This window comes from Lissotriton vulgaris, chromosome 10 (genome assembly GCF_964263255.1).
Source record: "Lissotriton vulgaris chromosome 10, aLisVul1.2, whole genome shotgun sequence".
In the NCBI taxonomy this organism is placed as follows: Eukaryota; Metazoa; Chordata; class Amphibia; order Caudata; family Salamandridae; genus Lissotriton; species Lissotriton vulgaris.
This window is the reverse complement of record NC_141698.1, coordinates 268,353,713-268,370,348: the sequence shown is the minus strand read 5'-3', so window position 1 is coordinate 268,370,348 and position 16,636 is coordinate 268,353,713. Positions and strand designations below refer to the sequence as shown.

General features: G+C 44.1%; 1 protein-coding gene across 1 annotated transcript in view; it reads left to right on the top strand.

Moving 5' to 3' along the window:
• Nucleotides 1-16,056, top strand: part of LOC147685099 (uncharacterized) — a 74,228-nt gene extending 58,172 nt beyond the window's left edge. The window contains exon 4 of the mRNA XM_086940987.1: nt 14,487-16,056. Within this exon, the coding sequence (XP_086797113.1) occupies nt 14,487-15,586 (1,100 nt within the window). The 3' untranslated portion in view covers nt 15,587-16,056. The remainder of the gene's footprint in view (nt 1-14,486) is intronic.
• The last annotated feature ends 580 nt before the right edge of the window (nt 16,057-16,636 follow it).

Below are 16,636 nucleotides of genomic sequence, written 5' to 3'. Positions count from 1 at the left end.
TGGAAACTGTTTCGCAGGGGTCAACAGCCTCACGGAAGCAGATGTAGAGCTCCTGTCTTTAAAATGTTGAAATGCAGAGTCTGACTTCTCTTCAAAGAGGAGGAATCCTTCAAAGGGCTTGTCTATTAGGGAGGCCTGCACGTCATTGGAGACACTAGTGAATCTCATCCAGGTGTGTCTACACAGGACAACAGGGATGCCAACCCTTTGCCCAGGCAATCAATGGTATTCAGACCTATGTAGATACCATATTTGGCAACCACCTGCCCATCATGTATCATCTTCTGGGAATGTTGGCAAGGTCTCACTGGCCATGTCTCAAAGGGACAATGTCTTAATGTTGGTGGTCATCAAGTCAAGATTTGTAAATCATGCAGAGAGATGCAATAGGGTGTATATAACTAATAACATCTATAACTCATATTTCAGGGAGTCTTTCTTTTTTGGACGAAAGCCCTCACCCACCCTGATGGGGCATGCTTCATCATCGGGCTCCTCCTTACACCATGAAATGAAATTATATGCAATAGGCTACGACTTCCTTCTCTAGATATAATTGGAAAGGCAACAGAAGGAGCTCTTTGGAGTGTTTTGATGAATCAAGTGATGTCCCTTTGAGAGCTAGGTATGGGTGGAGTTTGTGCAAAGTGATTGTAACATAAGAAAGCAATATGAAAAAAAGAATTGTGAAATAAATCTACCTTTTGGTGAGCCAGTAATTTTATTAAATGTCCCAAATAGGCATATTAAAACTGAGAGTAGAGTAAAACTTTCAATCCAATATCCAGGTTGACATGTTTCTACTGTTCCTAAGACCCCATCATAGGGTTTGGGTATTCATCAGGACAAATAAAAATAGTTGTCACTCTGCCAGTACATTTGAAAGTAAAGTGAAAGAAGTGAAAAAAGATGATGTTTTCATACTTTAAAAAATCTGTCAACGTGGCCAACAATTAAAGCACATAAGTCCACTGTTACCAGCACCTGTAGAAAGAGTTATGGTAAATCCTTATTTCATGATTCAACAAAGACATTTACGCACAAGCCACAAACTGTATATATCTTGTGTGAATAATACATGCACGTTGTGAATCGCCCCATATTTGTGGCAAAACGGGTGATTGCTCACCTGCTATCAAGTCAATTTTTGCTAATTTTTTGAATGACTGAAAATCCTAGAATTCCATATTTCGATGTACTTCGAAAGATCCACAAGCCACAATGCCCACCTTCTGGAAGACTAATAGTCTCTATGATTGGCTCCCTCTTGAACTATTGTTACAGTTTACAAACTATTTCTTCAGACTAATTGCTGAGAAGATATCCTCTTACCTTCAAGTTACTAAACATATCCATAACATCCAGAGATATACTGAATTTGATATGCAGAATCACTACATAGTCAGCTTTGATGTTGAATCTTTTGATACTTCTATTTCACAAAACACTCAATGCCTTTGAAACCCTTTTTCACGCAGCTTTGACTGAGGATATAACACCTATCTCTCTTATTACAGATTGCGCCACTTTAGCGCTGAAAGATAATTATTTTTTGGTTCAAGATTAACTATATTTAGAGATAACTGGTACTTCTGTGGAAAGTACATTTTCTCCCAGTATGGCGAATCTCTATATGTATCACTTTGAATGCGAACACGTCTATTCTGATCATATTCCTTTCAAACAGAATTTGCAACTTTGAAGCAATATATAGACAATGTGTCGAAGTGTGAGAAGGTACCTCGGAATCACAGAATCAATTTTCGCTTTCTATGGTTAAATACTAGAAATTATCATCTTAACCCCTTCGATGCGTGTGACAAGATCAGCTCGTCATGGGCGTTACCTGCGCTGTGCGTGTGACGAGTTGACCTTGTCACGTAACGCGGGATTTTTGAAATCGCAGCGCTCAGCGGGAAAACCGCTAGAGCGCATGCGGTTAAGTTAACTTGTGAATACAGCAATCGTAAGTTACCATTTTGTTATCTATCACTGAATCCTACAGAAGGGAGAATACCCTGAATTAAGTAGAAAACCTATGGCACAGATTTCACTTTTGCTTTATGATAGCTGTCATCCTAAATCATTACGGGATAATTTGTGAGTTAGAAGGAATTGCTCTGAAACTGAGAAATGCAATCAACATTTTGATTATCTGAAGCACCAACTTGTAACCAGAATTACCCTTATCAGCTGGTAAATTCAGCCAGGAAGAGAACACGTATTAATAACAGAAAACTCTCTTCGATACCTATGTACATCCCAAAACAGACCGGTTGGTTTGTTTGAGTCCTCACCTTTAGTAATCTGACCACTATTGTTAAGAAGAGTATCATGAAGAAATGGCACATTCTAAATCCTGGAGAAATGAAGATGGAGAAACCTCTGTAGCAAGAACCTTAAAGATACTCTATTACATACCAGGCTACAGCATATTATACCAGACAATCAGCCTACTCTATGGTCCATGGCTAGAGTGCAAGGACATTTTCTATGTGGCTTTTGCTCATTGTGTCAATTTACAAAAACTGCAACATCTTCAGACCTCAGATTAAAGTCCCTTGATTGTTGAGATGACATACCAAATGTAATATCAGTTCAGTGATATACTTATTGAAATGTCTGTGACTTGCCTTATATCAAAATGACCACTCGGAAGGCCAGGCAGAGAAATTGAACATCGCAGCACGATTTGTTGCTGCCGCAACAACACTAAATTGACTAGATATTACCTTGAACAAGGTCATACTGAAGATAATCTACTTTGGATGATCAGTTATAACCCATTTGTATGGAATAAAGTGGAGGATTTTTAACAATTCCTATTCCAGAAGGAACAGAATTGGGTCTACAGGTTGTGCAGCCATATAGTTGGTCTTAATGATGATATACCGTGGATGAGTCTTTCCGGACTGTACTTTTCGGATGTTCCTATTGTTTTTTGCCTGTGTTCGGCAACCATATTCAGTTCACATTTAAGTGGTCTCTTGACACATTATTAGTCAACTGATTATGAACTATCTTTTAGGACATACTAATAAATATATTGTATTACATCAGTAGATAATTATTAATATAGACTAATGAAGCGTTTTATACCCACTATGCTTGCCCGCTTTTTGGGTTTACTGACTGGATTTGACTACATCGCCCATGATCCTTGCGCGTCATGTGAACACACACGTTAATTACATTTTTTTCTCCCTTCTTTTTCCACTCTCCCCTTTATTTGAAAAGGTAAGCGAGATTCATAAGGCAAAAAGCATGCTATTGAGTACTTTACTCGACTCAGTGTTTTCAATACAAAAGAGACAATTCAAAGCAGACTACATTTCCCATGACACCTGTGCGCTACATCATCTCAATGCATGGGCCAATCATGAAGATGCTGCTTTGAAAATGGTGTGAGCCTTCGCTTGTGCTGCCTCCTCAAGTGGACGAATTGAGAGAATAGTGGACTCAGAGGTGAGCGGAGCAAGGTCCCCAGGGGGGTCCTATTGAATATTTAGTGCTACCCCATTCGGGAGTGGGTTTCTTCTGACCTGACTCCCCTTCCTTTTTTATTTGCTTACCGCACAAGTGACTGGCTCAAGATAGACTGAACTTGTAGGTTAACCCCCACTGTCCTCTTGAGCTGGCCCTCATTGAAGCATTGTCGTAATATACAGCTTACCTGATTTTCAGATGTTGATTTCCACATATTGCTTTTAATGGGTTGACTGTTATGTATCATGACTGATACTGAGTTTCTCCTATTTTCCTGAACCAGTGCCTCTGTCTCTATACTCCTATAGCCCTGTTCATGTTTGTGAACTCAGGCTCGAGTTGAAGCCAAGTACTCGACAGCGGGTGAACAGTCACACGTTTTGGCACAAATGTGTGGTGATTCACAGTGTGCATGCATTATTGACAGCATATGACCACTGTTGGTGACTTGTGAGTAAATGTTGTTGAATCATGAAATAACTATTTCCTATAACTCTTTCTATTGGTGCTGGTAATAGTTGACATACATTCTTTAATTGTGGATCACGTTGACCGATTTGTTAAGTATAAAAACATCTTTGTAGGAGAGTAGGGTCTGCTATCCTATGGTCACCCCAATTTTTGCTTTTTGCTTCACTGGTTTTCGACTTACTGAGGCTGTGGGCCTGCTAATCAGACCCCCAGCCTGCTGTTCTCTCTGTAAATTCACATACATGTACTATAGGTACATTACCCAATTGGAAAATGGACTCCTTGTCAGCCCCTGTACCATGCACTATAGGTGCTCAGGGCATAGGTGCCACCAAGGCCTACCAGGGGCTGAAGCATAGCTTTTGCCACCCCTGGCTGGTTCTTAAATTGACACAACTGGCTGATCACTCAGCTGGGGAAAGTGGGTGTAATCACCCCTTGCTTAGATATAGTATACCTATATCTAAACCTATATCTGGACACATATAAACCTGTGAGCCACTCCTATGGAAGGCCTTATCAATCCTGAAGGCAGAGTGCGTGGTTTAATGTGAGATGGAGCTCTAGCATGAGCTGAGCCTGTCTGCAGCTGTCGGGAACAACTCCCTAAGCTGTTCCGGGATAATGCCATACCATATACTATTAAGTGCCTTATAATCCTCGCGGTTATATAGCAACTTTGGTTTGGCTTTATCAAAACATGTCATGTAAGGTGTCATACGATTTGGAATACTATCCCCTCGACAGTTCTGTCGACGGGAATAGCATTCCACCCCTCTAGAGGGATAAGACATGTTACTTTACTGAAACGCGGTTGATTTTTAAAAGAGCCTCAGATCCACAAAATGGATGCTTCTGCCACAGACACGAGTCTGACCTCCTGCTGCTGACCGAAACTCAGCATCGGAGGCCTGGACAAAGGCTTTCCTGTCACAGGGCGGTGTTACACCACCCCAGACAGGAGATAGGGGATTGTAGCAGGGAGGTTTGAAAGAAACCAGACACTGCCTGGGGCGCACAAGGCTGCCTCTTGCATAATCCGGCCAAACCGGTTCTGGGGCACACCAGCCCCTGTCCCAGCACGGCCTGGATCAAAGGAAAGGAGTGTATCCACCCCCTTCCTGGGTCCCACCCATAGGAGGGGACCTAGCAGGTAATGCAGCCCCCTAGATTGGTATAAGAATGGGAGCAGTGCCAACGCACTCAGATTATCCTGATGAAACATTTGAAACGAAACTCTGGACCCTTCGACATCCTACTCAACGTAGAAGACTGAAGAATCTCCCTTGTGGTCAAGGAGTGACCACCCTGTGCTAGCAGGCACCATCCAGCACCTCGACGTCTGCTTTGTTGCAGTTCCCGCCGGAACTCGAGCGACAGAGATCGACAAGATCAAGCTTGCCTGCCTTCTTACAGCCCGATCCACAGTCCCTGCAGAGCTGAGACCCGTGGAGGCGACCGGAAGCGTGGGGCACGCAATCTTGAAAAGACCACGAGACGCTGACCGTGCAGCCCACGAGTGACTCTCGAAGCTGTACACCGGGGTTTGAGAAGCCCCAACCCTGAGCCACTTTTGCACCGAAGCTCACCCCTCTACACTCGACAAGTGCTGCGTGGGGCCCTTCTGCTCTCTTTGGCTCGACGCGTTGGCTCGGTCACTTGCCAGCTGGCTTGTGGCCCCTGTGCCGGCGAAAACCTAAAACCGACTTGTGATTCTGGTTGCTCCAGACTTGCACCAGCTCCTCTGAAAAGGAGCACCCGCTCTGACCCTCCTGGTCCGAGTGAGAAGCAACCTTCCAGTCCTGCGTGGATTGCTCTTGCCAAGTGTTTGCTCCGATCTTGAAGCCGACAGCGCCGACGGTGAGAGCCTGCGTGGGACAGCTCGTGACCCGCTCCTGGACGTCACAGATGCCCCAGAGCCCACGTGGCAGCGGAGAGAACTCCTCGACAACCACCTGATTGCGCCCGACATTGCCTGGTTCCGTCCTGGTTCCACCCTGGTCACTGCTGAGTGACCCAGACTCTGTCCCCTCTGCTTTCAGGTACTTTTCTACTCTGATCCACCCTTGGATCACACCGGACACTTCTCCTTCACATCGCCTGCAGCATTTTCAGCTTCAAGCACCAAGAACCTGCGTGACGAAACCTGACCCCACTTAGACCCTATGCCCCCGCTTCCTGTGGGTGAGGTAACATTGCAACGCCGGTGTTCCCACACTGGTACACACCTCTAGGGCCTGTGTCTAAAGTTTTGTCCATCTAGGTTCAGCGGAAGTATCCTTAAACTCTATTTGTGTAACTTTTACGCACCATTGACTTTGCATTGGTGCATGCGTGTGCTTTAAGCGCTGCACCCGAATCCCGAGGGCTTTTCCCGACTTCAGCATTGCTTGTCCCGACTGCTCCCAGCGATTCCCTAGGCCCTAGGCCTAACCACTGTTCGATTGGTATCTCTTATACCACTTTCTCAATATATGGTTTGAGTGGCCACCCGCCCTCATCCATAATTGTGCAACTTTGTAAGTTATACTGTGCTTTTGATTTAACGCTTGTGCCCCTTTGCTCATAAAGAGTACTGGGGATTATTTTAGAAATAAACACATATATTTTTATAATATATACTTGTGTGGTGTCCTTTCATTTGATATTACAGGATTGTGATTGGTAAAACAGCGCGCTTAACACGACCTCTTGAGTTTAGCTTTTAAGGCTGCTTAGTCTATGCTACCATTAAGATAGCTTGTCTATAAGGTTGACTTACAACCAGATACCATAAGGGATTGTTTGGACTGATACAAGGTGGTTCCAGAATTGGAAACATCATATATCAGGCCAACTTCTCACAATCTTCTTTTTCACTTTACTTTCATATGTATTGGCAGAGTGACAACTGTTGTTGTTTCTCCTGATGAACGCCCGTAACCCTATGATGGGGTCTTAGGATGGACAGAAACATCTCGACCTGCATATTAGGTTGAAGGTTTCACTCCCCTCTAAGCTTCAATATGCCTATTGGGGACATTTAACTAAATTATTGGTTCACCATAAGTTAGTTGTATTTCACAACTGTTTTATTTCTCATTGCTTTCTTATGTCATAAGCAGTTTGCGCTCTGCGCACATCCACCCCAAAACACCTAGCTCTCAAAGGGACATCACTTGATCCATCAAAACACTCCAAAGAGCTAATTCTGTTGCCTTCCCCTTTACATCTAGGTAAGGAAGTTGTGGACTACTTTAATTTGATTTAATGGTGTAAGCAGGAGCCTGATGATGAAGTATGCCACACAAGGGTGGGTCAGGGCTTTTGCCTTAAAAAATAAATACTCCCTAATATACGATCAATAGATTTTCTTAGTTCTATGCAACCTACTGCATCTCTTTGTGTGATTTATTCTGTTGGTTTAAGTAACAGATGCTTGTTTTGTTCAATAATTTTCCCCAGGCCCTTTTGTGGTTGTAGTAGAGTCAAGATGAGTTTCAGGGGAAGTGTCAAGTCACTGGCATTCTGTAAATCAAGGTTTGAGGCATTCTCAGTATAATGAGGAGGAAGAAAGCCATCAGCACCATCTTCATCATCAACATCCTGGGGTTCACCCTGTTCGAGCACCGGATTAAAGTCGGAACCAAAAAGATAATAAGCCTCTTCTGGAAGTTGTGATGGCACACGGTTAGCCAGGCTACAACAACCAATTGCTCAGGCTTACGTTGGTTCTGGGTTCATCATTAGCATCAGCAACGTATCATCCTCTGGTGCCGGTTGTGTCTGTACCGGTGCTGTGGTGGTAGGAACCGTCATGTTTCCTACAGCCTGTGTCGGTACAGCCTTGTAATCGGTGCCAGTAGTCCAGACTGTGCTGGGGAGGGACCGCCACTGCAGTTCTGTGAAGCTTGAAGGTGCACCAGTGGGACTGGAAGTGCACTTAAAATTTGCAGCATGACTCCTTTGAAAGCTCAGCTTTGCTGTGTGACTGAATGGTTGAAGTGGGCCCGAAGTGAAGGCCACAATTATTTTTATTCAGTGACATAGAACTTCTCCTCCCAGTCTCGGGTCACCTTCGGGTGCACTTATTACAGGTGCTAGAGTTGTGTCCTGAGCTCAAAAACAAAGACACACCAGATGCCTATCTGTGACCACATTGGTCTCCTGCAGGTGTGATATGGTTGAAATGTGGTGTTTTTGGTAGGAACATCATTTTCTTGCACACTAAAATTGTTTAGGAAGTTGTTGGAAAATCGACAAAATCAAGGCCAGAGCTCCGGATCCATGTCAGATGGCATGGAAAGAAAAGAACTGACCTCTGTGTGCAGGGGTGGTTCTTATATACAACTTCTTCATCCCATCTGGGGCGGTAGGGACCCACTACAGAGTTGTATGAAACCACCTGGTGTCAAAACATTTCTGCTGTCTGGGAATATTCTTAGGCTGGGAATCTGCAATTACAAGTATCCATTAAAGTATCCATTACAATTTGGGGTTACATCTTTGCTTACTGTCAGCTATCCTCTTTCAGTGTTCCTATATCTGCTAGTTTGAGTTCAGCCATTCTATTTGGGCCTTTGTCAGTTAGTGTGAGCTTTGATTGTGTTATGAATTTCTCCCCTTCAACGAGACCTAGAGTGACCATGGCTTCTAGTAGTCTGTATTGAAGGACTACATCTGTTGTCTTAACGTGGCACAATAACGCATGTTTGAATTGGAGGTATTTACAGAATCAAGATCTATGGAGATTGCAATCCTTTGCTAGTTCCTTAAAAGATTTCATGTGATGTATATTCAGGCATTCCCCACTTCGGAGATAGCTATAGCATCCCATTTTGTGACTCCATTGAAGTTATTCACCTGTTATATCCAGTTTCAACATTTCTCATTTTGTTTGCGATCAAAGGAGATGCAATCAATAGCGGGATAGTGTAAGTAATGGATGTACTCATTCTACCCTCCCTACTTGGCACCAGAGATTCTTTGTTCGGACATGGTGACTTTGCAAGCTTCGTGTCACAGCACTCAACATAGGCATGCATATCCTGATGTGTCAAATCTACCATCATTTAGAATTTGTTTATTTAGTTGCTTCTATGTAACACTGCATCCATGAGTTGACATAATGAATTACAAAGACGCAAGTGGAGGAATGTGGGATGATAATTTATTAGCGGGGGTGTCCTGGGCCAAAAACAAATGTACCCTTTAGCTCCTTTGGTGTGTTGGATGGCCGGGAGCCGTCCAAAGCACCAGTGCTCATGTGCATCTGATCGCTCCCGGCCGTCTGCGCACATGCCACTGGAAATCCCTCTGAGGGATTTCCTTTTATCTCGAACGCCTTGGGAGCTGGGGAAGGGCTTCCCCTGCTCCCGAGGCTGTATCTGTGGTTTCTCTGTAATGACGATCAGTGCGCACGTCGCGCTGATGCCATTTCAGAGTAACTGAAATGAGCCAATAGGCTCATTTTACTTTCTACGTGCTCAGAGGGCTATCTCAGCCCCCCAAGCACATAGAAAGACAGGAGAGGTATCATTGGAAAGGGGAGAATCTCCAAGCAGGGATCCACCCACTGGACACCAGGGAGGGGGGAGCAGCCCCTTTGGGAAGCGCCTTTGCTCCCCCCAAAATAATTTGGGGAAAATCATTATTTCTGTTCTTTCAACTGTTAGTTTCTATAAAAAACCTTGAAGGCTCTACAAAAATGACCCCTTGCTGAATTCAGAATTGTGTCTACTTCTCAGAAATGTATAGCTTTCCGGCATCTATTGTTGCTCTTTTACACCTATTGCTACCACTAACTGGAAGGAATTTGAAAGCACAAAAAGTAGCAAAAATAAATCCAAAATGCCAAAACTGTGTAGATTTAAAAAAAACATTTTTTTACAAAAGTCTTTCTGTCCCTGAAAGCTGGGAAGATGGTGATTTAAACACCACAAACCTTTTGTTGGTACCATTTGCAGGGAAATAACCAGATGCTTTCTTCTGCAGCACTTTTTTCCAATTTACCTACAAACAAAACAAAAAAAGCTGTATTTTGGCTAATTTCTGGGTCCCCTCCAGAGGAATCCACAAACCCTCAGTACTTTTAAAATCCTGATTATGTTGGAAGAAAAGGATGCAAACTTGTTGTGGATACCTTATGTGGACTAAAAGTTACAGGGGCCTAATTGCAAACTACCCCACATAGCTAAACAAAAAAGGCTCAGCACGGGGGGAGGCCTAGCAGCGAAAGGGTTAAACAAAGCTGGCGTAGGTATGGCAAAATCAGTAAATGGATCCTGAGTAATTAAAGCATCACCCATGAGGATGTATCTAGGCCTTGGAGAAACAAATAAGCTACTTGCCTTTGTGGTTTATAACCTATCTAACCAGAGATTTCTCACCTTGTGAATATCCCCAGGAGCCAGACTGGATCTGGAAACTCAAAAAGTAGGGTAACCCATGTACGCTGACATTCGTTTCTTTGAAAATTTGACCACGCCCTCAGACGTGGAGCCTAGTAGCAAAATGTAAGGGATCATTGATCCTAAATTGGGACCTTTTTAGATGCAAACTGGAAGGAGGAAGGGTGGTGAGAATTTATGGTTAAAGTATCCACTTGAAAGCGCATTAATGAATCTAAGTAACTTATTCTTCTGATGGAAACTTCTAACTACGGATTCTTCACCATGTGAATAGATACCAAAACAGTACCTCTCAAAGTAGGGGGTCTGTGAAATAGTTCAGATCAAAAAATCTTGCAGGACTGAAAGGGCAAAATGCCCACCTAGACATACCTGACTGTTGAGGCAATTGTGCTTCGCGAACATGCGCACTGATGTCCAAGTTGTAGCCTGACAGACATCCAGGACAGACACTCCGCATGCCAACACAGTAGTAACAGCCTTGGCTCTAGTGCCATGAGCCCTGAGGCCTTTTGGAGCCAGCTTCTTAGACGGTGCATAGCGGATCTTAATACAAAGAACTATTCATTGTGATATGGCCTGCTTCTGCACCGCCTTGCCTTTCTTTGCTCCAGAGAACCCCACAAAGAGCTCATTGTCCTTTTGTACAATTGATGTAAAGGCTCAACGGTCTCTTGGGGTCCTAGCCATGGAGTCTCTCTTCCTTTTTCAAGGGAGCAAAGGATGTCAGAAGAGTGATAGCTTGTCCGACATGAAAAGGCTTGACTACCTTCAGCAAGAACACCGCTTGTGTTCTTAACACCAGTTTATCTGGAAAAAAGTTTACGGTGGTATAATGGTATAAGGTGGCTGGACCAAGAGGGCCTGAAGCTCACTCAGGCAACGGGTGGATGGTATCGCAAGTGGAAAAAACACTTTTAAGGTCTTGACTTGAACTTGGACAAATGAACATCGGCTCGAAAGGCGTGCACATCAAGAAAGTGAGGACCAATTTAAATCCCAGGGTTGACTCTGCAGGTGGAAGCCTGCACCAACGAAAACTCCGGAGTGGACACTAGGTCTTGACTATGGCGATAGGCGACCTGTCATTTGACAACTTTCCCCATGGGCTTGTGAGCATATCAGGGAGGGCTTTATTATAAGGTAAAAGAGGTTGGGCTGGTGCCAAGCTGAAGGATCTCAGTAAGAACATTAGTTTTTACCTCTGTAGTGGGGAGGTGAAAGTCACAAACTACAGATCGGTGGGATATCCAACCCACTGGCATTCTGTAGGTCCATATATCAGTTATTCTCATCATATGGTTGGGCAAACCCTTCCCTAGTACCCCCACTGGGGGGTGACTGTGATCAGAATTTGAAGTTGTTGCAGTGGGCAATTGTCTTACCAATGGTATGGTGTCAAAATCAGAGGGATTAAGCATTGGCTGTTCCGCATCACGATGCGCAAGCTTCCATGGTCGAGGTTGAGGTGAATTTGGCTCGGGGTCGGACTTTACACTAGCATGTGCATACTGTGCCAGTGGCTTTCGTGTCAATGTGTTAATTGTGTCAAAGTCCAAGTACCGGATCAGAAATCTAAACAGATGTTGGTGTGTAACCCGAAGCCAGTTCAAGGGACACAGATGGCACTGAGGACAGATCTGCTGCCTGTAACCCAACTGGAGGACCCTGAAGATCCTGGAGCCAGAAGGGGTGCCAGAGGAAGCCAGAAACGTGCTGAAGATGTGCAGCATGGCCTCTCTAAAGGCTTCGACCTACTGTAATGTTTTCCACAGATACCAGGTGCATCCAGATCAGGGTTGGAATCGACTCTTCCTGAGAACAGGAGCAAGACTTGTAGGAAGGTTGACACTCTCAATCTTTCTTTGGAGAACCCATTTGGGCTTTCTGTCCCACTTGGGCTTCCTGTGTTTCTTTTTGGACTTACCTTAAGATGTTGACTGCGAAGATCTGCTGCAGTAACAAATTTGGTCATGCGAACAGGTCTGCATTCTCGAATTTGGGACATGAAGGGAATCTTGCGGTGTTTTGCGATGCAGAGCTTTGCTTCACATTCTTGAACGGCTTCTAGGTTTATCTTTACTCAGTTATCGCAGGCACAAGAGTTCTACCCCAAACCCACACAACTGAGGCACACCATGTCACAGACATCTATTTGCGATAGTCCCTACAAGGATTAAAACCTGTAGTCTTGGAGGGGAGGGGGATATGTTTCCTTGCACACTGGAAAATATTGAAGAAATCTCTTTAAAAAAATGAAGAAAAGAGGAGCAGAGCCCCGGATCCACATTTGAGGTTGTGGAAAGAAAGGAACTGACGTCAGCCACGCTTAGGTGGCTTATATGTGGCTACACTTGTGCCATCGACCTGCGGAGTGCCTCAGGGATCTTCCCTATCCCCTCTGCTTTTTAACCTTTATCTTCAACCACTCATTCACTCCCTGAAGAGGTGGGATATCACCGTCTTCAATTATGCAGACGATCTGCAAATCATTTTCCCTCTTAACACTCCAAATGCAGCCACCGACTGTCAAGCGGTGATGCTACACATCCAACAATGGATGAATTTGAACCAGCTTAACCTGAACCCGGGGAAAACAGAGTTAATCCTCCCAAGTAACAGCGCCACCTATTGGGCTCCACAGTTCTGGCCGGTGGAGCTTGGCCCCCACCCATTCCAGCCAAATCAGCAAAAAGTCTTGGGGTCATTATCGACCAAGAGCCCTCCCTGAAGCCCCAGGTGGGTGCTGTCGTATCTTCCTGCATGTTCCAGCTTAGAAAAATCAGGAAAGTCTCCCATCTCCTTACACCCGAGGCTCTGATACAAGTCCTGATCGCCCTGGTACTGTCCCGTCTGGACTTTTCAAACTCTCTGTACCATGGCCTACCTAAATCCCTTCTTCACAGGCTTCAAATAGTACAGAACCAGGCGGCCAGACTGGCCTACAAGACCCCGAAGTGGCAGTCCGCGAAGCCATTACTTCGCAAACTTCATTGGCTGCCGGTTGAACGGAGGGCCGCATTCAAGATCGGCTGCCTGGCATTCAAAGCTGTCTCTGGAACCTCTCCCGCCTTTCTCAAATCCCTGGTCACCCTCTACCGCCCGGCACGCAATCTACGGTCCTCTCATCGCCTGCTCTTAGCTACTCCCCTAATTGAGCTTATAAAATTCGGTGGCCGCAGATTCGCTTACTGAGCCCCTAACCTTTGGAACCCGCTGCCTCTTCCGTTCAAATCTTCTAATTCTCTTCTGAAATTCAGAAAACTTCTGAAAACTTTTCTTTTCGCACAATCTGGCTAGACCCCCGTGCTTACATCTCTGAGCATTCAATCAGCACCAGGAAACTTATGGTGACAGAGCGCTATACAAAACCCCCTTAAGATAAGATAAGACTTGCCACTTCCCGAGCGGACGGAGGTCGGTGTGGAGTTGCACTACTCTACCTACCAGTACTCAGGGGTACTGGTTTTTGAGTTTCCATATCCAGTCTGATTCCTGGGGATATTCACAAGAAGAGAAATCTGTTGTTATAAGTATCCATCAGAAAGGGAAAATAATTGTTTGAGGGTGGGAAAATTGAGTGAGATGGGACCGTAATTTAAGTAATGTATTGGATTACTGTAAACTAGTAAGGATGTTCAAAATGCGGTGTTATGGTCCATGGTAGTTGTCTTTATAGGTTCATCTAGGGTCAGTCCCAGAAATAAAGGTAATGTTGTGTTAAACAGAGCACTGAAGTAAGACTTCTTTACCTACATGGATTTGCAGCTTTCTTATTAGACTGGTGCAGTTCTTGCTGCTGCTGTTGGTAGGTACAAGGGATGAGTTGTCCTTCTCTGAACCTTTGCTATATAAGAATTACTAATCCTGCTTTCATGTCATTAGAACACTTCCATTTCCACATCTTTTCCTTATCTAATGTTTGATATTTTTCTGCTTGATGCAAATAAAATGGATTTCATACACAAATACACAGAGAAAACATAAGAAAAACCTTAGTTTGTAGTCCGACATACACCAATGTTAAGAATCTGTGAAACTTCTTTGATTTCCAGGGGCACCCTGGTACTTGTTTTAATATGACATTAATAATGGCAAATACATTACAATAACGTTCATGTTTCTCTTAAAATCCAACAGGCGAAAGCCCTTTGGAGATCCCTGTGAAGCAAGAGTGTCAGGAGGAATTTATAGAACGACCTAAAACATTTCTGAGGCCATCAAGCAGGAATCCCTTAAAGCATCACTTCAAGAAAGAAGGTCCACGCTCATCTGCATTGCTGAAGAGAAAGTCATTGGTAAACGGCTGGCTTTCTGACCGCAAAGGTGAAGCTGGAAAAGTTACCATTGAGCACAAGAAACGCAAAGGCATTGGGCGCCATTGGTGTGTGGACTGTGGTAAAAGCTTTTGTAAGAAGTCAAAGCTGGCCCAGCACCAAAGGACCCACACTGGGGAGAAGCCTTATTCATGCAACAGATGCGAGAAGCACTTCAGTCAGAGGTCGTCTCTTGTGCAGCATCAGAGAGTCCACACTGGAGAAAGGCCCTTTCTGTGTCCTGTCTGTGAGAAAGGCTTCAGCCACAGCTCTGCCCTCACCAAGCACTACAGAACCCACACAGGAGAGAGGCCATATACATGCACTCAGTGCAGTAAATCATTTGCTGTTTGTTCCACCCTTAAATTGCACCAGAGAAGTCATACTGGAGAGAGGCCTTATGCCTGCCCAGTCTGTGGGAAAACCTTTAGAAACAACTCAAAAGTGAATAGGCACTTGAGAATTCATACTGGTGAGAGGCCCCACAAATGTGCAGAATGTAATAAATGTTTCACCCAGAGATCTACGCTTGTTCAGCACCTGAGGACACATGCCACGGAGAGACCCTACAAGTGCAAGGAATGTGACAAGAGCTACTGCCAAAATTCGGACCTCACAAAACATCAGCGTCTACACACAGGGGAGCGACCGTATCAGTGCACTGAATGCGACCGTAGCTTTAGCCAGAGCTCAGCCTTTACCAAGCACCGGAGGACACACACAGGTGAGAGACCCTATAAGTGCACCAACTGCCCTAAGGCTTTCACACGTAGCTCTGCCCTAATCAAACATCAGCGTTCCCACACTGGGGAGAGGCCATTCAGATGCATAGACTGCGGCAAATACTTTCGTCATATGGAGACCTTAAAAGTTCACCGGCGTTCCCACGCTGCTGTTCAACCATTTGATAACACTGAATGTTAGAAACTTTTTTTGATGGTACTTTCCTTTTCAGACACTTTCATATTCACTTTGGAGAAGGGCCTGGACCATCAACTGTAATGCTAATTTGAGTGTTGGCTTAGTGCAGCATGCGGCAGAGGTCATGGAGGAGAATGTTCAAGTTCAGATTGTATTAAATCCTATACCATTTTTATAATTCAAACCATATTTATTGTTGCTTAAGGACATTTTACAATGATGGTGTGTCAACTGTTAAGCTTAGTTTCTTAAGATGTCTTTAGATGTCTTAAGTATTACATCAATATATAAAGAGTTTGATTATTGTTATGTGTATTTCTTAGCTCTGAGCTATCGCACTCTTGTTTTACATATCAAAACAGTGATTTCAAGTCAATGGTGCACAGCTAAATACTGAAGTCAGGAATTAAATATTTCCTAGCTTTCGTAACAGAAAGTTTCAATTCTATTAAAGAAACGGACGCGAGGATTACACTGTATTCTCTCTTCACTTTATTAACTGCAGCCAGTAGGTGAACAGCAGAAAATACTTAATTTCCCAAAAACCTTAGGGAAACCTCAACATTCCAACAAAGAAACAATGTCCAATCAAATGATTCCTGGAACACTTGATAGTCCTATGTTGCTGCATCTTCTTTCTCCCTGCGACTGTAGACGAATAGTGACGTGCCTATTCCAGTTTCGCCCCATCAGATCCTGGAGGAGAAATGTGTATGTAACTGGAAATCCAAACAGAGTACATAACTAACCAGTTCTGGACCATGTAGTCCATGTTCTACACTTAGCATTACACTGAATATATTCCAAAATAAAATTCAGACATACTCACCTTAACGTGAACTGATTGTAGAGAAGGGAGAAGTCCGATGACAGGTGGGTTAATCCTCACCTCTGTGTCCTTAATGGAATTTAAACTTTCCATTATAAAAGCAAGGACATTTTTCATTTTATGTCAGGGCCGTAGGCAAGGATTATGCTAGTTCAAAGCTTATCCACAACCAGCAAAGCAATACATGAGACTGGTTTGAAGTGAAATCTATTAAAGGTCGAATT